At 36.2% G+C, this 22417-nt stretch overlaps 1 protein-coding gene across 4 annotated transcripts in view; it reads left to right on the top strand.

The window, feature by feature from the left end:
• P4HA1 (prolyl 4-hydroxylase subunit alpha 1) overlaps positions 1-22417 on the top strand; it is a 94658-nt gene that overhangs the window by 4580 nt on the left and 67661 nt on the right. For all 4 annotated transcript variants that reach the window (XM_069572027.1, XM_069572028.1, XM_069572030.1 and 1 more), the window contains exons 2-4: positions 17862-17969; positions 19245-19341; positions 20883-21034. In XM_069572027.1, the coding sequence (XP_069428128.1) occupies positions 17894-17969; positions 19245-19341; positions 20883-21034 (325 nt within the window). In that variant the 5' untranslated portion in view covers positions 17862-17893. The remainder of the gene's footprint in view (positions 1-17861; positions 17970-19244; positions 19342-20882; positions 21035-22417) is intronic.

Raw genomic sequence — 22417 nt, 5'->3', positions numbered from 1 at the left:
CGACTGTTTGAGACCCCTCATATAGTATGTATGTCTTGTGGTGGGGGGAGGATGTCTGGCTTCTTAAACTTAGTGCTTTGAAATTCATCCATATTGTTATGTGTTTGTGTCTTTTCATTGTTGGGTAATATTATATTGTATAGATATACTGTAATCTTTGTTTTTGTCCATGTTCTAATTGAGGGTCATTTGGGTGGTTTTTAGCTTTTAACTATTATAAATAAAGCTACTATGAGCATTCACATATAAGTCTTTGGAGGAATTTATACTTCTTTTCTCTGACATAAATGTCTAAGAGTGGAATAGCTGCATATGTGATAGGGAAATATTTTTTCCCAGACTGTGGCTTGTTTTAATTCTTTTAACAGTGTGTTTCAAAGGACAGCAACCGGCTCTAGTCATGGACAGAATGTCTGTGCAGAAAATCTTTTTCTGTGCAGAAAGATTTTTTTTAAAAAAGCTGTATATCTAATAAGAGAATTCTGCAAGGTTAAAGGATAGAAGGTCAATATATAACAATCAGTTGTATTTCTATATAATAATAAAGGACAGTTTGCAATAAAAATTTTAAAGTACCATCTCAATAGCACCAAAACTTATAAAATATTTAGTATTAGCTTTACAAGACATGTGCAAGATTTGTATAATGAAAATTACAAGGCACTAATGGAAGAAACCAAAGAAGACTTACGTAAGTGGAGAGAGATACCATATTCATGTATTGGAAGAGTTAATATTGTTAAGATAACCATTTGTCCTGAGCTCATCTAATAGAGTCAGTGCAATTCCAGCCAGATCTCAGGAGGAGAGGATTTCCTATAGAAAGTAACAAGCTGATTCTAAAATTGATATGGGAAAACAACAGAACTAGAAAAAGGTAAAACAATTTTGAAAAAGACAAAAAAGTTGAAAGACTCATGATTTCAACTTACTGTATTACTGCAATACTCAAGAGTAAAGATAGAGAAAAGACTTACAGATCAATGGAACAAAATAGAGAATTCAGACATGCAAAATGGTCAGTTTGTTTTGACAAGGGTATTAAGGCAATTCAGTAGAGAAAGGATAATCTGGAATAGTTGGATGTTTATATATTAAAAAACTCTGTCTTATTTGAGCATCTAATATCCTCTGTTGGACACTGGGCAGCCCCTTGCTCAGGAACTCGTATAAATGTTGGAACAGATGACAGAAAGGTGCCAATGGATATGAAATAGGAAATAAGATTTACTCCCTGAGTCAATTGCAAAAGGATTCCTTAAGGAGAGGTCTTAGGTTTAGTCCAGAATGAAGCAAAAGTGAAATAGGGTGGTTGATTTAATTTTCATTGTGACTTGGAGTGTGATAGTTCCCATGTGTGGGATTTTCATGATTTTAGCTTCCCTTTAATAGTGGAGAGAATGGCCAGGCTTTCATACTAACTTATCCAGATGTGGGGCAAAGGGAAAGGGAAGTGGGCTTTAAGGCAGTTAGCCTTCAAACATCAAAATAGACAATTTTTCTTAATTGTAGCCTCAGCGCAAAAACTCCCCATAGTCTATGCAAAAACTGGTTCAAGATGGTTCATAGATCTCAAAATAAGACCTAAAGCTAGAAAATAACTTGAAGAAAATATAAGACAATCTTTTGGACCTTAGATTAAGCAGAGGTTTTTTTTTTTTTTTTTTTAAGCAAAAAGACACCAGAAGCATGATCCATAAATGAATAAATCAGTACTACGTTCAACTTCATCAAAATTAAGAACTTACGCTGTTTGAAAGAGTGTTATGAGAGTGAGAAGACAAGTCACAGACTGGGAGTTAATATTCTCCTATCACATATCTAACAAAAAACTTATATCCAGAATATCTACAGAAAAAATTCAATAGTAGTGAACAAACTAATTAAAAATTTGACAAAGGATTTGAGTAGAAACTTTACCAAAAAAGGAATATGGATAGCAAGTAAATATACCAAAAGATATTAAACATCATTGATAATTGAAGAATTGTAAGTTAAAACCACAATAAGAAACCAGTAGTGAGAAAATTAAGACATTAAGAAAAATGAAGGAAGAAAGGAAAAACAAAAAAAACCATACCACATGCTGATGAGACCATGGAGCAGTTAGAGCTTTCATTTGTTGACTTGGGCAATGGAAACAGTGTAGCGACTTTAACATTTGGCAGTTTTTTATGAAGGTAAACATATATATAGTTGGGCTTCTCTGGTGGCTTAACTGGTAAAGAATCTGCCTGCAATATGGGAGACTGGGTTCGATCTCTGGGTTAGGAAGATCCCCTGGAGAAGGGAATGGCACTCCAGTATTCTTGCCTGCAAAATCTCATGCACAGAGGAGCCTGTCAGGCTACAGTCCATGGGATTGCAAAAGAGTTGGCCATGACTTAGCGACTAAACCACTAAAGCACCACCACTATGTATGCTTACCGTAGGACCTAGAATTCCTACTCCCAGATTTACCTAGTGAAATGAGAGTTTATGTCGATTTTTAAAAATAATTTTATTCATTGATTTTATTTTTGGCTGTTCTGGGTCTTTGCTTTGGGCAGGCTTACTCTGGTTGCTGTGAGCAGGGGGCTGACCCTCTAGTTGCCATGTGTGGTTTTCTTATTGCCGTGGCTTCTCTTGTTGCTTAGTTGCTCTGTAGCAGGTTTGATCTCAAACTAAGGATCAGACCTCCTCCCCCTACATGCGCAGGCAGATTCGTATCCACTGTACCACCAAGGAAGTTCTTGATTTCTTTCTTTTTTTTTTTTTAAACAGCTTTATTGAGATATAATTCACATACCATATAATTTACCTCTTAAAGTGTACAATTCAGTGGATTTTAATACATCTACAGAGTTGTGTAACCATTATGACAATCAATTTTAATCCTTTTTAAAATAAATATCTCCAAAAAGAAACCCCAGATCTATTAGTAGTCACTCTCCTCTCCCTCCCCCAGATCTAGGCAATCACTAATATGCTTTTTATGTCTGTAGATTTTTTTCATGTAACATAATGTTTTCGAGGTTTATTTGTGTTGTAGCAGTATCAGTACTTCATTTCCTTTTATGGGCAAATAAGATTCCATTGTATGGTTATATCAAATTTTTTTTATTCAGTCATCATTTGGGTTGTTTCCACCTATTTGCAATTATTAACAATGCTGCTATGGACATTTCTGTACAAATATTTCTGTGGATATGTGCTTTCATTTGGTTTGGGTATAGACCTAGTAGTGGAATTGTTGCATCACATGGTAACTCCATGTTTAACTTTTTTAGGAACTGAAAAGTCTTAGGTAAAACTTTTTTAGAAACACTGTTTTCCAAAGTAGCTACACTATTTTACATTCTTATCAGCAATGTATGAGTATTCCAGTTTCTTCCCATCCTTGTCAATACTTACTCTTTTTATTACTATAGCTATTCTAGGGGCTGTGAAGTGGTATCTCATAGTGGTGTTTCATTTATATTTCCATAATGACGTAACAGAACCTTGTGTGCATCAGGACCCTGGAGAAAGGAGCAGTGACCCCGCAGGAGACTGACCCAGACTTGCCCGGGAGTGTCCAGGAGGTTCCAGCTGAGGCGTGGGTCAGTGGTGGCCTGCTGCAGGGTTGGGGGCACTGAGTGTAGCAGTACACACATGGCATCTTTTGAGGGAGGTCACCATTAACTTCATTACCTCCACCATAGTTTGGCCCCAGGTAGATAGCAGAGAGGGAACACAGCTCCACCCATCAATAGAAAATTGTTAAAGATTTACTGAGCGTAACCCCGCCCATCAGAACAAGACCCAGTTTCCCCCTCAGTCAGTCTCTCCCATCAGGAAACTTCCATAAGCCTCTTATCCTTCTCCATCAGTGGGCAGACAGATTGAAAACCACAATCATAGAAAATTAAGCAATCTGATCACCTGGACCACAGCCTTGTCTAACTCAATGAAACTATGAGCCATGCTGTATAGGGCCACCCAAGATGGACAGGTCATGGTGGAGAGTTCTGATAAAATGTGGTCCGCTGGAGAAGGGAATGGCAAACCACTTCAGTATTCTTGCCTTGAGAACCCCATGAACAGTATGAAAAGGCAAAAAGATAGGACACTGAAAGGTGAACTTCCCAGGTCAGTAGGTGTCCAATATGCTACTGGAGATCAATGGAGAAATAATTCCAGAAAGAATGAAGAGACGGAGCCAAAGCAAAAACAACACCCAGTTGTGGATGTGACTGGTGATAGAAGCAAAGTCCAGTTCTATAAAGAGCAATATTGCATAGGAACCTGGAATGTTATGTCCATGAATCAAGGCAAATTGGAAGTGGTCAAACAGGAGATGGCAAGAGTGAATGTCGGCGTTTTAGGAATTGGCGAGCTAAAATGGACTGGAATGGGTGAATTTAACTCAGATGACCATTATATTGACTACTGTGGGCAAGAATCCCTTAGAAGAAATGGAGTAGCCATCATAGTCAACAGAAGAGTCTGAATACAGTACTTGGGTGCAATCTCAAAAATGACAGAATGATCCGTTTGTTTCCAAGGCAAACCATTCAGTATCACAGTAATCCCAAGTCTGTTCCCCAACCAGTAATGCTGAAGAAGCTGAAATTGAATGGTTCTATGAAGACCTACAAGACCTTCCAGAACTAACACCCCAAAAAGATGTCCTTTTCATTATTGGGGACTGGAATGCAAAAGTAGGAAGTCAAGAGATACCAGGAGTAACAGGCAAATTAGGTTTTGGAGTACAGAATGAAGCAGGGCAAAGGCTAATAGAGCTTTTCTAAAAGAATGCACTGGTCATAGCAAACACCCCCTTCCAGCAACACAAGAGAAGACTCTACACATGGACATCACCAGATGGCCAACACCAAAGTCAGATTGATTATATTATTTGCAGCCAAAGATGGAGAGGCTCTATACAGTCAGCAAAAACAAGACCAGGAGCTGACTGTGTCTCAAATCATGAACTCCTTATTGCCAAATTCAGACTTAAATTGAAGAAAGTAGGAAAAACCACTAGATCATTCAGGTATGGCCAAAATCAAAACCTTTACGATTATACAGTGGAAGTGACAAATAGATTCAAGGGATTAGATCTGATAGACAAGAGTGCCTGAAGAACTATGGACGGAGCTTCATGAGGTTGTACAGGAGACAGGGATCAAGACCATCCCCAAGAAAAAGAAATGCAAAAAAGCAAACTGGCTGTCTGAGGAGGCCTCACAAAGAGCTGTGAAAAGAAGAGGAGCGAAAAGTGAAGGAGAAAAGGAAAGATATACCTATTTGAATGCAGAGTTCCAAAGAATAGCAAGGAGAGATAAGAAAGCCTTCCTCAGTGATCAATGCAAAGAAATAGAGGAAAACAATAGAATGGGAAAGACTAGAGATATCTTTAAGAAACTTAGAGATACCAAGGGAACATTTCATGCAAAGATGGGCTCAATAATGGACAGAAATGGTATGGACCTGACAGAAGCAGAAGATATTAAGAAGAGGTGGCAACAATACATAGAAGAACTGTACAGAAAAGATCTTCATGACCCAGATAATCACGATGATGTGACCACTCACCTAGAGACAGAAATCCTGGAATGCAAAGTAAAGTGGGCCTTAGGAAGCATCACTACAAACAAAGCTAGTGGAGGTGATGGAATTCCAGTTGGGCTATTTCCAGTCCTAAAAGATGATACTGAAAGTGCTGCCCTCAATATGCCAGCAAATTTGGAAAAGTCAGCAGTGGCTGCATTCCAATCCCAAAGAAAGGCAATGCCAAAGAATGCTCAAACTACGGAACAATTGCACTCATCTCACATGCTAGCAAAGTAATGCTCAAAATTCTCCAAACCAGGCTTCAGGAATATGTGAACCGTGAACTTCCAGATGTTCAAGCTGGTTTTAGAAAAGGCAGAGGAACCAGAGATCAAATTGCCAACATCTGTTGGATCATCAAAAAGGCAAGAAAGATCCAGAAAAATATCTACTTCTGCTTTATTGACTATGCCTTTGACTGTGTGGATCACAACAAACTGTGGAAAATTCTGAAAGAGATCGGAATACCAGACCACCTGACCTGCCTCCTGAGAAATCTGTATGCAGATCAGGAAGCAACAATTAGAACTGGACATTGAACAACAGACTGGTTCCAAATCGGGAAAGGAGTATGTAATGGCTGTATATTGTCACCCTGCTTATTTAACTTATATGCAGAGTACATCATGGGCAACACTGGGCTGGATGAAGCACAAGCTGGAATCAAGATTGCTGGGAGAAATATCAATAACCTCAGATATGCAGATGACACCACCCTTATGGCAGAAAGTGAAGAACTAAAGAGCCTCTTGATGAAAGTGAAAGAGGAAAGTGAAAAAGTTGGCTTAAACCTCAGCATTCAGAAAACTAAGATCATGGCATCTGGTTCCATTATTTCATGACAAATAGATGGGGAAACAGTGACAGACTTTATTTTTGGGGGCTCCAGAATCACTGCAGATGGTGACTGCAGCCATGAAATTAAAAGACACTTACTCCTTGGAAGGAAAGTTATGACCAACCTAGACAGCACATTAAAAAGCAGAGACATTACTTTGTCAACAAAGGTCCATCTAGTCAAGGCTATGGTTTTTCCAGTAGTTATGTATGGATGTGATAGTTGGACTATAAAGAAAGCTGAGGGCCGAAGAATTGATGCTTTTGAACTGTGGTGTTGGAGAAGACTCTTGAGAGTCCCTTGGACTACAAGGAGATCCAACCAGTCCATCCTAAAGGAGATCAGTCCTGACTATTCATTGGAAGGACTGATGCTGAAGCTGAAACTCCCAATACTTTGGCCACCTGATGCGAAGAACTTTGTCATCTGAAAAGACCCTGATGCTGGGAAAGATTGAAGGCAGGAGGAGAAGGGGACCACAGAGGATGAGATGTTTGGATGGCATCACCGACTCGATGGATGTGAGTTTTAGTAAACTCCGGGAGTTGGTGATGAACAGGGAGGCCTGGCGTGCTGCAGTCCATAGGTTCTCAAAGAGTCGGACAAGACTAAGCAACTGAATGACTAGTGATGTTGAGTTTTTTCATGTACTTATTGGCCATTTGTAGCTTCTTTGGAGAAATGTCTCTTCAAATCCTTTTCTCATTTAAAAAGTGGATTATTTTCTATTGTTCAGTTCTGAGAATACTGTATACTAGGTACTAAACTTTTGTTAGAGATATATTTAATTTTTTTTTTTTTTTTACCATTCTTTTGGTTGTCTTTTCACTTTCCTGAAAGATGAAAGTTTTAAATTTTGATGAGGTCCAATTTAATTTTTTCCTTGGCTTCTTGTGCTTTTTATGTGTCACATCTAAGAAATTATTTTCTAGATATTCATGTTTAAGGGCTTAATCAAGCACTTACCTCTGTTTTTTTCCCCAAGAAGTTTGTAGTTTTAGATTTCAAGATAATCTTGGATACATTTTGAGTTAATGTTAGGGTCAATATAAAGTTTTCCTAAGTTTATTCCCAGGTAATTAACATATTGGTTGCTGTTGCTTCCGGTGATTGGTTCTTGTTTCTAGGTCTTTTTCTAAAGGAAATGCTGCTTTTTTGTAAATGATAATTTTTCAAGTAGTAGTAGCTTGCTTTAAAAAAAAAAAAAAATCACGACAACCCAGAGAGATAGGGTGGGAAGGATTTGGGAGGGGGGTTCAGGATGGGGGGACACATGTGCACCCATGACTGATTCGTGTCGATGTATGGCAAAAATCACAATATTGTAAAGTAATTATCCTCCAATTAAAATAATTTAAAAAGTCAATCTTTAAGGAAGTTTCATTGAAAGCACTTCTTTTGGAATAGTTTGCTTTACCACATGTTCCTTGTTGTTTTACTGGCTATGTCATGTCTCACTCTTTTGCAACCCCATGGAGTATAGCCCACCTTCCGACCCTGGGATCAAACCCAGTCTCCAGCATTGGCAGGTGGATTCTTTACCACTGAGCTACCTGGGAAGCCCACATATTCCTTGTTTAAGTTGAATAAATCTAAAATGTGTACTGTGCAAGATTTTATCTTCCACTTGTATCCTAAGGGTAGCAAAGACACTGCAGTTGCCTTATCAGGATTTTTTCTGTAAATCAGATATACATACAATTTGTTTTTTGAGCAGAAGGGATTGACGGTGGTATCATGCCCTAGTAGAAGTATGGAGTTGCTCATTTGAATTTTACTAACCCAATGGTTTGACTTGATCTTTTCACTTCAGTGCTACTTTGACTTCATTTGTTAGCTTGCATATTTGTTTATTTATAGAAATACAAATTTTCTGTTAAAAATGTTTATTCAAATGCAGAAATTGAGTAAAGAGAATTAACTGTGATTCCCTCTCAGACAATTGTTAACATTTTTTGAATTCTTTTAATTATTGTATAAAGTTTTAAGCTTTTTACATGTATATCCAAGTATATTCTTTAAACTTAGAAATTAGGCTTTAAACTTTCTCATGTTTATATTTAACACTCTTTAAACTAGAAAACAAAGTTTAAAGTTTAAAGAAAGTTTAAAGAATTGCTGCGTTTTATATTATTGCTGTTTTTAGTATCCTAATCAATATTTATTGATACTCATGTTATGAAACACATAGTTTCATTAATAAAGAGAAGATACTGCAAATTCATCAGATGAGAAATATATGGACTATGTTAATTTTTGGAAATACCAGTATTTTTACAAGCCACAAGGAGAGCATGTATAATTTAATGTTTATTTCTTTTACTTCTTCCCTTCCACTGCCTCTGTCCACTTCTTTCTCCCATTCAAATTCCTAAATTATAAACCCTGTGCATCCGTTTGCTAGTAGATTGGGCTTCTTGGTCCTTTTCACTGCCTTAGCCCAGGGTTGAGGTTGCCTGGGTTTCCCACAGTTCTCCAAGTCACCTCTTTTTCCATGTCCTTTGAGACACTCTTGGCAACAAATCCATTTATTCTTGTGCTCTTGCCCCACATCCAAAAGTAACATTTCTTAAGAGTATTCTAGGTGTCAGGCATTGTTCAAGGCACTTTCATCTGAAGTACTGCTGATTTTTTATTATTAGCTGGTGGTCAAGTTTGGCCTCATAGTAGATACCTTACCTTTTTGCTTATTCTGCTTCCCTTTAAAGGGACCACCAAATAAAAGTCAACATTAATGATGAAATTTTACTAAACTGCAGAACTCCTAGTCTCACGTATGGTAATTTTTGTTTTTTTCCTGTTCTGAGAAAAAGAATCCTGATACTTTATCCTATATTGGGAAATGTATGCATTGCTAACTAAAGTGTTTGAAATAATTGAGAGGTATATTATATAATTTAAAATACACAGTTTAAAAATCATTGAAGAATGGTACCATTTTAATTATAAATAAGATCTGTTTCATTCTCAAACTTTCCCCTCAGCCTACAATTATTATTAAAATGTTTCTAGTTTAGGGGAACTTGACTTTCTTAGACATAGAAACTTTAAATATTGAGCTTAACTTCAATTTTGAATACAGTTTAAATATTTGTTTAAAATGGATTAAAATCATATTTATTCTTAAACTTTGTATCTCACATATATTCATTGAATTTCTAAAATTAAGAAAAACATTAAAAGATCATTGAAAAATATTGCTTTTTGGTGCTAGGGAATAGAGAGTAGTAAATACATGAGAATTATTTACCTTTTTTAGTTTGCCTTAAAGAAGCAGGGTTGATGAGTGAAAGTGTGTGTGTGTGTGTGTGTGTGTGTGTGTTATGTATATGTATATATATATTTTTTAAATTTGGTTTTTAGATCTGATGTTAGATCTTATTTGTCACTCTTGGAACACCTCATTTTTGACTGGACTCAGAAGTTCTCAGGACAGCCTCCATCTCTTGGTAATCTGTTATTGCCATTTTTCTTTGGTTTCCTGCATTCTCTTGGCCAAAAGTTTAGCATATTCTGCAGCCTCTTCCTTATTTTTCTTAGTACACTGTTTCTTCAGAGCAATAGGCCGGCATTTGTGTTGCAGAATACGTGGAGTAACATGACGCTGAATCTTGGGTGCTTTGGTAGTGGGTTTCTTACCTTCTTTGTTTAAGGGCTTTCTCACAATATATTGGTGGACATCTTCTTCTTTAGAGAGGAGAGAAAGTATATTAATTAGGACTCTGGGTTAAACAGAAATCTTAACTCATACTAGTCCATAATGGAATTTAAGAATTGTGGCGATAGGAAGTTGTCTTAGCAACAGAGGTCAGGAGTATGATTAAATTTCCAGAATAATTGGAACATCAACATGTTTTCTTCTGTCTTTTGTCTGTCTTCCTGTCTGTGTATGTGCCTCATTTTTAAATCTTTCTAGATAAGCTTCATTCACTTGGTTCCTAACTTTTCCCAAGCTTTATTTATAAAATAGTTCAGACATTCAGAGAGTGCCTGCCACCTCTTTTCTCAGTTTCATTTTCAAATTTTCTGACAAAAAACTTTGAATGGCCACTCGGCCAGGGAGAAGTATCATGCTATATAACGTGACTGATAAAACTATGGGAATGAATTAAAGGTGAACTGGGGCAGTTCAAAAGGTAGAAGGGGGCAATTTCCAGAAGAAAGAGTAGGGATGATTGAGGTGCCCTATAGGGAAAAACAAGCGTGTGTTTTTGAAATGATCTTATCTTCAGATTACTTCTGATAGGGACGACTGAGCTTTGGAAGAACCTTTGAAAGACAGCCTACATAGCACTTTCAGTTAAGGGCAGTATCTTGGTTTAGAGGTTCTCTCCAGTCATATCCTAAACTGCTGTTCCATTGGAATGATGCCAAAGACCGGGTTCACTGCGCAAGTATAGAAAATTGTGGCAGTTAGGCTGGCATGACTTCTGGGTTTTTAATTGAAACGTTGGTCATACCATTGAAGCACTCATCCCAGATTTTATGTATGTACCAGAGATGCAGCTCACTCACTTTGGGAGCAGAAGTATGACTGGGATTTTTAGAGTTAAGTTAAAGCAAATGGCAATTGGCAGAGCGACTACAGGGCAGAACAGAAATATAACCGGTTCTATTGCAATCACTCTTAGTTGTCTTGGAAAATCCATCTGGCTTATATGAAAGAGACATTCTGTCTAGATGTATATACCACGTTGCAGTGGCCTGAATTAGCAGCTTGAATGTGTGTTGATATTTTGTGCTGACCATAAAACCTGTCAGAAAGATTAACACAAATGTCAGGAAAACCAACAGTTGAGTATGGAATTTGTATGAGGAAAAATAACCTTAAAATTGGAACCCTCTAAAAGAGGGTTTGGAACAAGTTGTGGAAGATGTGGAGAGACTGTTAGAAGGAGCCCTGTAAAAAGTTTTTTGTGTCAGAGAAAGATTAGAATATTAAGCATTCTTTAGTCTGCCTAATTTTTGAGTGATTTGTTTGGGAAAGACAGACTTGTTAATGTTGCATTTTTTTTCTTGGAAGAAAAATGTTAGACCAAAAGGCTAATAGAATTGTTTGCCAGATGCCCTGTTCTAGTAATCCATTGAATAACAAAAATATACAATTCAATGAATCCTGATAACTCAGAGTCATATTTACAATGTAGTAGAACTGTTTTTTTATTTTTTTAGAACTGTTTTAAAATCTGTTCCCAGGTTTGGTTTATCTGTGAGTATGTGGGACTAGACTTTCCTAGAAGAAGGACAGTAGGAAAGTTTTAGATAAACAGTACACTTTGCATTTTATTTTTGTCCAGGTCTACCAGAGAATATGTTTCCCAGGTTTTTGTTTCTTTATAGTTTTTAAAATACTTAAAATTTAAAAAATTTTTTAATTAAAAAATATTCATGCATTTCAAACATTATATGTAATATATATAGATTATTTATAGATTAATAGACACTAATGAAACTGCTATCCAACCAAGAACCAAAATATTATGAGTAACTTATCCATACTGTTTTAGTAATAAATTTTATTCCTGTATAAATTTATCTTTGTATCTGCCTCTTCCTTGTCTTTCTTTCCTTTCCTCCTTTCTCCCTGCTCTTCTTTTCCGTCTTTCTTTCATTATGTCTTCTCTCAGATCTGAGATTTACCTTCTTTTGAAGAAGATTGCATCCTCTTTAACCCATTTAAATTCTATTTCAAGCTTGTTTGAGGATTTAGAACAGAAGGCATTTATCTTACTGTTTTTGATAAAACCCTAATGTCTTTTGGGATGCTTTACTCTTAGTTGTACATAATGATTGCTTTGCACGCTGCTAACTGAACAAAGGTGGTAATAAATGGAAGTGAGACATCGTAAGTAAAGATACCATTATGTTTTAAAAACCTGTGATTGATAAGGATATGCTTGTCTATAAACAAGCCACTTAAGGTTTCTAAAGAATGTGCATGAGGCATAGTATTCATACAGATTAGAGAAACCATTCCCTAGAGTAATTAGAAATTCTGTGACATGTTCTAAAAAATAAATTGAAGTAAAATATATTTTAAAGGCAGAGAGCACCTTTTGTATGATTTCAAGAGGTAGTCATATCCTGTGGTTCTCAAAGTGTGATCACCAGAGCAGCAGCAGCAGCAGCATCACCTGAGAACTTGCATATGTGATATAGGTACTTTGACCTTTGGGTGATCTGATTCAGCTAAAGGTTAGAACCACTGCTGTATACTCTATCTTCATTTATATTAGCTAGTTTAGGTTGGCATGGTAATTTGGAGTAATGCTGTGAGAGGGTCTGAATTTTCTATTGCAAGTGACAGAAATCCAACTTAAACTAGTTTAAGAAAAAGGGAATTTACAGGCTCCCTCGGCTGAGTTGGAATATTATTGGGGAAGTTCACAGGTTCAGAGCAGAGACTACAAGAATCAGGGCCATGGAGCTTGTAAAACTGCTTGTTTCTGCATAACTTTGTCATTTTTATAGATTAGGTTCCTGTGTATGCTTGTCAGGTGGCACAGATGGTCACAGGCAGCTCCAAATTCACATCCTCTGAGCGCAGCAATTCCAGAAAGAGCTGCTTTTTATCATTTCTTAAGCCCACTCTTCAACAGTTAAATTCATAGGAATAAGGGTCAATGACTGGCTTAGCCTGGGTCATATGTCTATTTCTGGGAACAAGGAGAATAGGAAAGTGTGCCACTACATTGTCAGGAGTGGCACACTTTGGGTTGCTTTCAAATAAGCTTAACAATCTTTGAAGCACAGCAAGAAATCTAGAGGATTATAGAGTTAGAAAATGGGACATACACAAACATGTTAGCCACTTTATTGTGTTAGAGTGTGGTTAACTATTTCATTAAAGGCTTACGGTGCCAGAATATGGAAGTTGATGTTTTAGGTTTTTTATTTTGTATAGAGTTAATTTTCGTCATTATAAAAGCAAATACAGTTAGAGAAATGCAAATCAAAACATTCCATTCCAGTGGAATGGCATTCCATTCTTTTTCATGATTGAGTGGTATGCTGTTTTATATAGATACCACATCATGTTTACCACAGTGAGCTACCATCTCACACTGGTCAGAATGGCCATCATTAAAAAGTCTACAAATGGAAAATGCTGCAGAGAGTGTATGGAAAAGCGAACCCTTCTACACTGGTGGCGGGAATGTTGGTTGGTATAGCCACTGTGAAATACAGTGTGGCAGTTCCTCAGAAAACTAAAAATAGAACTGCCATATGATCGAGCAATCCCACTCTTGGGCATATACCCAGACAAAACTATAGTTCCAAAAGATACATACACCCCTGTGTTCATAGCAGCATCACTCACAATAGCCAAAACAGAGAAACATCCTAAATGTTCATTGACAAATGAATGGATACAGGTGATGTGGTACCTATATAAAATAGCATACCACTCAGTCATGAAAAAGAATGGAATGCCATTTGCAGCAACATGGATGCACCTAGAGATTAGCATACTGTGAATTAACTCAGACAGAGAAAGACAAATATCCTGTGATATCACTTATATGTGGAATCTTAAAATATGGCACTAGTAAACCTGTCTACAAAACAAAAAAAGATTCACAGACAGAACAAACTTGTGGCTGCCGAGGGGGAAGGGTGTGGGGGGGAGAGAAAAACAGGGAGTTTGGGATCCGCAGATGTAAACTGCTATATATGGGATGCATAAACAACATGGTCCCACTCTGGAGCAGGCTACTATATATACAGGGAACTATATTCAATATCCTGTGATAAACCATGGTGGAAAAGAATATTTCAAAAAAAGAATGTATGTATATACCTGAGTCACTTTGCTGTGCGGCAGAGACTTGCGCATTGCAAAACAACTATACTTCAATAAAACAATTAAATCATAAAAACCTATTACATGAGAAAAAATAAGCATTGAATATGAAAGTAAATATACCCTGTGTTGTTGTTTAGTTGCTAAGTCGTGTCCGACTCTTACGTGAGCTCATGGACAGTGGACCACCAGGCTCCTCTGTCTGTGGGATTTCCCAGGCAAAAATACTGGAGTGGGTTGCCATTTCCTTCTCTACTACACTCTATCAGAGTGTAGTAGAAACTTAATCATCTTCTTCAGTATAGATTTCACCAGAGTTGTATAGTGTTTATTTTTTTTAAGACTTAATTTTTTAGAGCAGTTTTGGCTTCATAACAAAATTAAGAGGATGGTATGGAAATGTCCCATGTACTCCCTGCTCCCAATATGTGTAGCCCCCCACCAGAATGGCATATTTTTTTTAAATTAGTGAATCTACATTGACACATCATAATTGCCCAAAGTCCATAGTTTAACATTACCCCTTCACTCTTAGTGTTGTAAATTCTGTGAAATTGAACAAATGTATAATGATATGTATTCATCATTATGATATTACACAGTATTTTCACTGCCCTAAAAATCCTCTGTGCTCCGTTTGTTCATCCCCCTTCTTATTCTACCAACTACTAATCTTTTTATTCTCTTCATAGTTTTACCTCTTCCAGAATATTATATAGTTGGAATTATACAGTATATACCCTTTTTAGATTGACTTCTTTTGCTTAGTAACATTTTTAATTCCTCCATGTTTTTTAATGGCTTGATAGCTCATTTCTTTTTTAGCATTGAATAATATTCCATTGCCTAGATGTATCACAGTTTATCTGTTCAGCTACTAAAGGACATCTTGGTTGCTTCCAAGTTTTGCCCATTATAAATAAAGTTGCTATAAATATCCATGTGCAGGCTTTTGTGGACATCAATTTTCAATTCCTTTGAGTAAATACTAAACATGATTGCTGGATCATATGGTAAGAGTGTATTTAATTTTTTAAGAAATTGTCAAACTGTCTTCCAAAGTGACTGTGCCATGTTGCAATCCCACCAGCAATGAATGTTGTAGGATTGATGTTAATTTTTAAATCTTGTTTTTCATTTGAATTTGCAAGTAAGGAATATGTTCATTTTAAGTTTCTTGACATATAGCACTATCATTAGGTATTTTAAATTTAGTTGTTGAATTTGTTTAATTGTTCATTTGATAGGTATAAACTGGCTATTTTATTTCAACTTCTTGTGTCCTTGATTACTGATGAGTGAGTTTTTGTTTTGATGGGTTTCGTTAACTATAGTTTCTCTTTAGTGGCTTTCTGTGTTCTTAACCCACTTATTGGGCTTCCCTGGTGGCTCAGATGGTAAAGAATCTGCCTGCAATGCAGGAGACCTGAGTTCAGTCTCTGGGTTGGGAAGATCCTCTCGGTAAGGGAACAGCTACCCACTCCAGTATTGTGGCCTGGAGAATTCCATGGACAGAGGAGCCTGGTGGGCTACAGTCTATGGGGCCGCAAAGAGTTAGATGCGACTGAGTGACTTTCACTTTCAGCCCACCTATCTGCTGATGTCTTGGGTTTTTTTCTTGATTTGTAGGAGTTCCTTAAGTGAGCTCCATTTTCTTTAGTTTCCTAGTTTATAGTTTAGTTTTTATAAAACAATATATAAACCTAAATTATTTTGTGTATTTTAATTCCATCTGGCTTTTGATAGATTGTCTTATTTTTAAGTTTAAAAATACTTTTTTCAGAGGTCCAGTAACTTTTGTTGTTTTGTTTTTTGTTATTATGACTCTATCTCATCTAGAATAAAGAAATTTTCAAGCTTTTTTGGTAATTTCTGTAGGCCAGTGTTTTGTCATTCATTGTAAGGTTTAAGGACAATGAAAGATGACAGAGAAACTTTAGTGACAAAATAAATTTTAGCAATGAAAAAAATGATAACTTCTTATCTGACAGATCTAAACTTTCTCATCAGAGTTAATGTTTAGACAACATTTCTGGTTAGCCTTCTCTTGGTACAGCAAAAGCATTTGTATTTGCTGGAAATAACATTCATTTATGAAGAAATTATGGCAGAAATCTGTTTAAACAGTGAGAAAATTCTAGACTGTTCAGACAGCCCAGGGTTTTGAAAAAACCTTGGGCTTTGGCAAGAGCCCAGGAGAGGAAGTGTCTGCATCTGCTACATTCTAGAAGCCTTCCCAAAGAGTTACTGTAAGGCAGCCAAGAGAACAGTGTATTTCACTACTGTGTGGTTCTGGAGGAGGAGACTTAGGAGGACTTCTAGCATGTCAGTTTCTGCGGTGATCTATTTTTATTGATTCAAGTTAGGTGGAAAATGGTGTGTGTGTATGTGTGTTGGTGTGTGTGTATGTGAGAGAGAGATTGGGAGTTTTCTAATGTGGAAAATGTGTGTGTGTGTGTGAGTGAGTGAGTGAGTGAGTGATAGGGAGTTTTCTAATGTGGACTTGAACCTGTTGCTTTCGGTGAAGTCTCTTGGGGAGAATCGGAGGTGCCTGCACAAAGGAATAGGGTGACAAGTGAGAATAAGCAATGGGTGTCTGTTACTGGGGTAAACAGTATTACAGGGGTAACTTGTTTTCCTGTAAGGTAATAAAGAAGAACTTAAAAGTCCATGCTTATGTGGTAAAGAAGGAGCTAGAGAAGAGTGCTAACAGGGCCTTTGGGAAAGCAGGGTGAAATCTGCTGGTTAGTTGAAAATCTGCATCTGCCATGAAGAATCCATTCCAGAAAAGAAAGACAGACAGAACAGCTTTGCTGCCAGGTTTTTTTTTTGTTTTTTTTTGTTTTTTTCCCCTGAATGCTACAGCTATGTACTGGGCTAAGGATTTTTTACATAGAACACAGTAAATAAGAGAAAAAGCTCAACAGTGGGTCCTTTGAGAGAGATTACTAGCCTAAATAGACAGCTTGCTAGCTTAAATACCACACTGTTCACCTATTTAATGTTCATGGTTGGTTGATTTTGAGTAGTTTCACAGTGTTCTTCAGGCGTCAGTCCCCACAGTATATTTTGGAACATATTCATCACCTCCAAATCTACAACTTTTAATTGAACTTATTTTAAAATTTAAAGCCATTGTAGGGAAAAGATGGACCAAGTTAGGAATTAAGGGGATTTTAATCAGAAAGCTCTGAAACATTTTGTCCCTTTAAATATATTCTAACATTTTAGAATGTATTTTGGTAGTATTTAACTTGAGTTACTATAACAAAGTGGTATATTTTAATGGGAAATTCATGACTTAGGTCTAGATCGCAAAATAAACTTAATGAAAAAGTGTACTACTATCCGGTTGATCTAACTGTAGTAGTAACTAAAGAGAAAACAAACAGCATTTTAAAGCATATATTATCATGGTGATAGCAAACATGTATATTTTTCTTTTAACATGAAATATCAAGTGAGTACTCTTCTATGAAAAATAAGATAGTAGCTCTTACTAGATTATTAAATTATTACTAGAATTAACAGTGTTCTATAGGCAATCTTAAAGTCTGACTTACATTTTATTCATAGGAAAAATAGGTTAGGAACTTGTCCTATCCTTCTTTTTTTTAAATAATGGCCATATTTCTCTTGTAGGTGTGTGAGCCTGTAAAATTAAACCTTTGAAGATGATCCGGTATATTTTAGTTGTAGGGATTCTACTTCCCCAGTCTTTGGCCCATCCAGGCTTTTTTACTTCTATTGGTAAGTCTTAATTATTTTGTTTTTGTGTGTAAAATTTTTCCTTTTTTTCATATTTTTAAATCGGTAAAAACAAATACATTGTATTCTCGGGATGGAAACATTACTTCAGTCCCTACCCCTCTAAAAATCTTTCTTTTAAAGTCATTTTTTCCCTTCATATTTAAATACTTGATTTTTTCTGACTGCTAAAACTTAGTAAAGCATACAAAAGAAAATTCTCTGGTCGAGTCTACCTGGCAAATCATTTAATATATATACTTAGTCTTTTATATTTTCTTATATGCATACTTTATATGTTTTAAAAGAGGTGTTTTCCTTCGTCCTGTTGACCAGTTTTACCCTTATGTGATTGTGGAGCTAAATAAAACACAAGCAAATATATTTATGACCTTAATTTTGGAATGTAAAATGATGAGTTTTCTCATCCTATTGGGGCTTGCCTAGTGGCTCAGACCAGGGAAGGCAATGGCAACCCACACCCTTGCCTAGAAAATCCCATGGATGGAGGAGCCTGGTAGGCTGTAGTCCATGGGGTCGCTAATAGTCAGACACGACTGAAGCGACTTAGCAGCAGCAGCAGTGGCTCAGACAGTAAAGAATCTGCCTGAAATGCAGACCTGGGTTTGATCCCTGAGTCAGGAAAATCCCCTGGAGAAGGGAATGGCTACCCACTCCAGTGTTCTTACCTGGAGAATCCCATGGACAGAGAAGCCTGGTGGGCTACAGTCCATGTGGTTGCAAAGAGACACAATTGTGCAACTTTTTTCTCTCATCCCATTAGGAATAACTAAATATGGATATTTGAATTTCACTTGTGAAGTTTTTAACTTTAAAAGTTTAACTTTAAAAGTTTTAACTTTTTGTAGTGTAGTCTTTGTCAAATTGAATAAAAATTTAATTATCAGTAGTCCCAAACCCAAAATAGATGAGGGGGTAGGTAGGGAAGAAGAACTGTTGATCCTTGGAAAGTAATGTTTTGAAATTAAAAAATAAATTCTTAGATGAACAGACAATTTGTCGATATGGTCCAAGCTTGCAGAATTAAGTAGCTTGAAAATTAGAATTGGACCACATGCTTAGAAAGTTTGGGGCTTAATTTTTATTTATTTGGTTTTACAAAGAGAAAAAAAATGATGCTCTCTTCAACATATCTGGCTCATGCCAGTTAAGTCCTTTCATTAAATGAAGCATTCTCAATCATTCTTAAATTATTCTAGAAAACTTGTTTTGATAGTATGGGTATTTGATAACTTTCTTCTCTTTTCTTCTTTCTAGGTCAGATGACTGATTTGATTCATACTGAAAAAGATCTGGTGACTTCCCTGAAAGACTATATAAAGGCAGAAGAGGACAAATTAGAACAAATAAAAAAGTAAGCCAAGTGTTTTACTTACTATGAGTGACTCCACCTGGATGTTTTCTTCCTGGCTAAAACATTCTTTAAGTGAAAATGAAAGCCCTCTGTCAGTCTTAAAAGGCCAGATAAGGGCTAAAATAGGACTACTGAAAACAAGTTAGGCCCAATTAAAGACTTCATCTGGAAGAATATGGATTGAGATAAGAATGTAAATGGATACAGGTAACTGACTGATAGGTTTTTTTTTTCAATAGTTGCTAATATCTTCTGTCCTCCCTAATCAAGCAATTTTCCAGTGCTATTTAGCCTTTAGTTTTATGGTTGCATTCTAGAGATTACAGTGGTAAGTACAGTATTATTTAATTGATATGGTTTTTCTTGAAATGCTAATTTATCTTTAATTGACTCAGGTTCATAGTTAATCCTGACCTGAGAGTTCCTAGCCTTTGTTTAATGAGTAGCTAAGTAGTCAGGTTATTTTTTTTTTAAAGATTTATTTATTTATTTATTTTTGGCTGTGCAGGGTCTTCATTGCTCACGCTGTCTCTAGCTGCAGTGCATGGGCTTCTTGTTGTGGTGGCTTCTCTTGTTGCATCCCTGGGCCCTAGGTGCATGGGCTTCAGTAGTTGTGCATGGGCCTCAGTAGTTGTGCATGGGCCTCAGTAGTTGTGCATGGGCCTAGTTACCACTCGGCATGTAGGATCTTCCTGGTGTAGGGATCGGACCTGTGTCCCCTGTGTTGGCGGGCAGATTCTCAACCACTGGACCATCAAGGAAGCCCCATTTTTTCTGTTTTAAAATATAGTTTCTAAGTACTGAGTACAAAATTTTTCTATAAGTGTGATTTAAATGAATATGTAACTGAATTTGGATTGGGCTCGTTTGTACTTTGTAATAATCAATTATTTGGACTTGTAGGAAAATAAATTTTTAGATTCTTACTGCTGCTGCTACTGCTGCTAAGTCGCTTCAGTCGTGTCCGACTCTGTGCGACCCCATAGATGGCAGCCCACCAGGCTCCCCGGTCCCTGGGATTCTCCAGGCAAGAACACTGGAGTGGGTTTCCATTTCCTTCTCCAATGTGTGAAAGTGAAGTCACTCAGTCGTGTCCGACTCTTAGTGACCCCATGGACTGCAGCCTACCAGGCTCCTCTGTCCATGGGATTTGCCAGGCAAGAGTACTGGAGTGGGGTGCCACTGCCTTCTCTGAGATTCTTACTAGAGGGGTCCAATCAACTTTTACTAAGATATGTTACATTTACTGTAACCACTGGGAGAAACATAAAACTAAAAAAGTCTTATATTTTAATTTTTCCAAATTAGATTTTATCTGTAAGAGAATCTTGCTTTTAAAAAAATCTTTATAACTTTGCTTAAAAAATTTTTTATAGTTTTAACTCAAAAACCTCTAATCTTTTTTGAGTGCTTTACTAAATCATGTTCTTCCTCATTAAGTGTGTATATACTTTATGTATATTCTATTTATGTCTTAATGGAATATACATATGTCTACATATACATACATATACATACTTATGTCTTATGTTCCATTTTAGATGGGCAGAGAAATTAGATCGGTTAACCAGCACAGCGACAAAAGATCCAGAAGGATTTGTTGGACACCCTGTAAATGCATTCAAATTAATGAAACGTCTGAACACTGAGTGGAGCGAGTTGGAGAATCTGGTCCTTAAGGATATGTCAGATGGTAAGTCAGATGGTAAAACTAACGAGCCAAAAAAAAAAGGCATTTTTGGTACAACCTGTAGAAATGCCAAAAGAAGTGATAAATTCAGTTCCCAGAACATCAGGTGTTCAGTCTTATAACTGAATTATTGCTGAAATGTGTTTGATTTGACTAGAGTTAATTTAGTCTAGATCCTTAATTCTTGATTAAAAAAAAATAAGTAAAAACTGAAAACAAAGAAAAATAAAATTTTATCCTTAAAAAAGTAATTTCTACTCATTTACTTAACACTGGTCGTTTTTACTCTGAAATATACTAAAGTGAATCAATTATTGGCATATAGCTTCATTTCTGAGGGTAATCATTTGCATTTTAGGATTACCTTCAGATTTTAAAAATTTATGGCTAGTTGTTTATCTTCTAATCAATTATTAATGTACTGGGAGTGGTACTGATAAGGGAAAACATTAGCTGTGTTTTAGTACTTTGAAGCTTAGGATTGTTTTGTTTAACATAAACTATAAATTTAAAAACTGAGACTGCAAACAGTAATAATGAATGTCCTTCTCAATGAAACAATGAAATTGTAGTTGGAGTAATGAGATGTTTTAGATATTTAAGTAACATATACAGAAAACTAAGTCTGAAGTTTAAGAAAGTAAAGGTATTATTATGCTTAGTACATAGTATTTATTTGTTGAATGATTGAAGATGGCAAAAAAAGAAGAACTGAGCCAGCTGTGTAGGTGAAGTACTCCAAGGGTGCTTTCAAGTGTTTGTGAGCAGTAAACTAAACTATTATGCATCGGACAGGAAAACCTTGCTATGAAAAATTCAGGCAAGCACTTATAAATATTTTGACATGAGAAGGAAATACCTATAATCATTTGCTCTCTTATATAACACCATGAGAATATTTTTAAGGTCATAGATATTCATATATATAAGATAAGCCTTAAGACTTTGGTATTTTAATCCATGGTAGTACCCCATAATGCCATAGTAGATATACATTTTCTCTTATTGGAGAGGATTTTAAGCAACTTCTAAGAGATTTTTTTTGAGACATAAAAAACATTACAGTTCTCTGTAAAACTTGCTTGTAAAAATTGTGTGGATTTTGTGACTTAAAACTAAAGACTATGCTTAATATGAACTTAGACCTCTTTAGCTAGTTGTTCGTTTATACATTTCAATTAACATAAAAATACCTGGCCTTTTGATGATCACAGTATATGCATACTTGATTATAAGTAAATGAGAATGGAGGGAAGTCTCATACCTAACTTTGATCTGCAAATGATGACACATATATTAGTTAAATTTTAAATCACTTTTTGTTTCTGTTGGATTGATTTATTAAGGGAGTATTTAGCACCCCTTTTCCTTCGGAGTTATATGTAT

The sequence above is a fragment of the Ovis canadensis genome, chromosome 25, assembly GCF_042477335.2.
Source record: "Ovis canadensis isolate MfBH-ARS-UI-01 breed Bighorn chromosome 25, ARS-UI_OviCan_v2, whole genome shotgun sequence".
NCBI classification, from domain to species: Eukaryota; Metazoa; Chordata; class Mammalia; order Artiodactyla; family Bovidae; genus Ovis; species Ovis canadensis.
The sequence above is the reverse complement of the archived record's forward strand: the minus strand, read 5'-3'. Positions and strand labels throughout refer to the sequence as shown.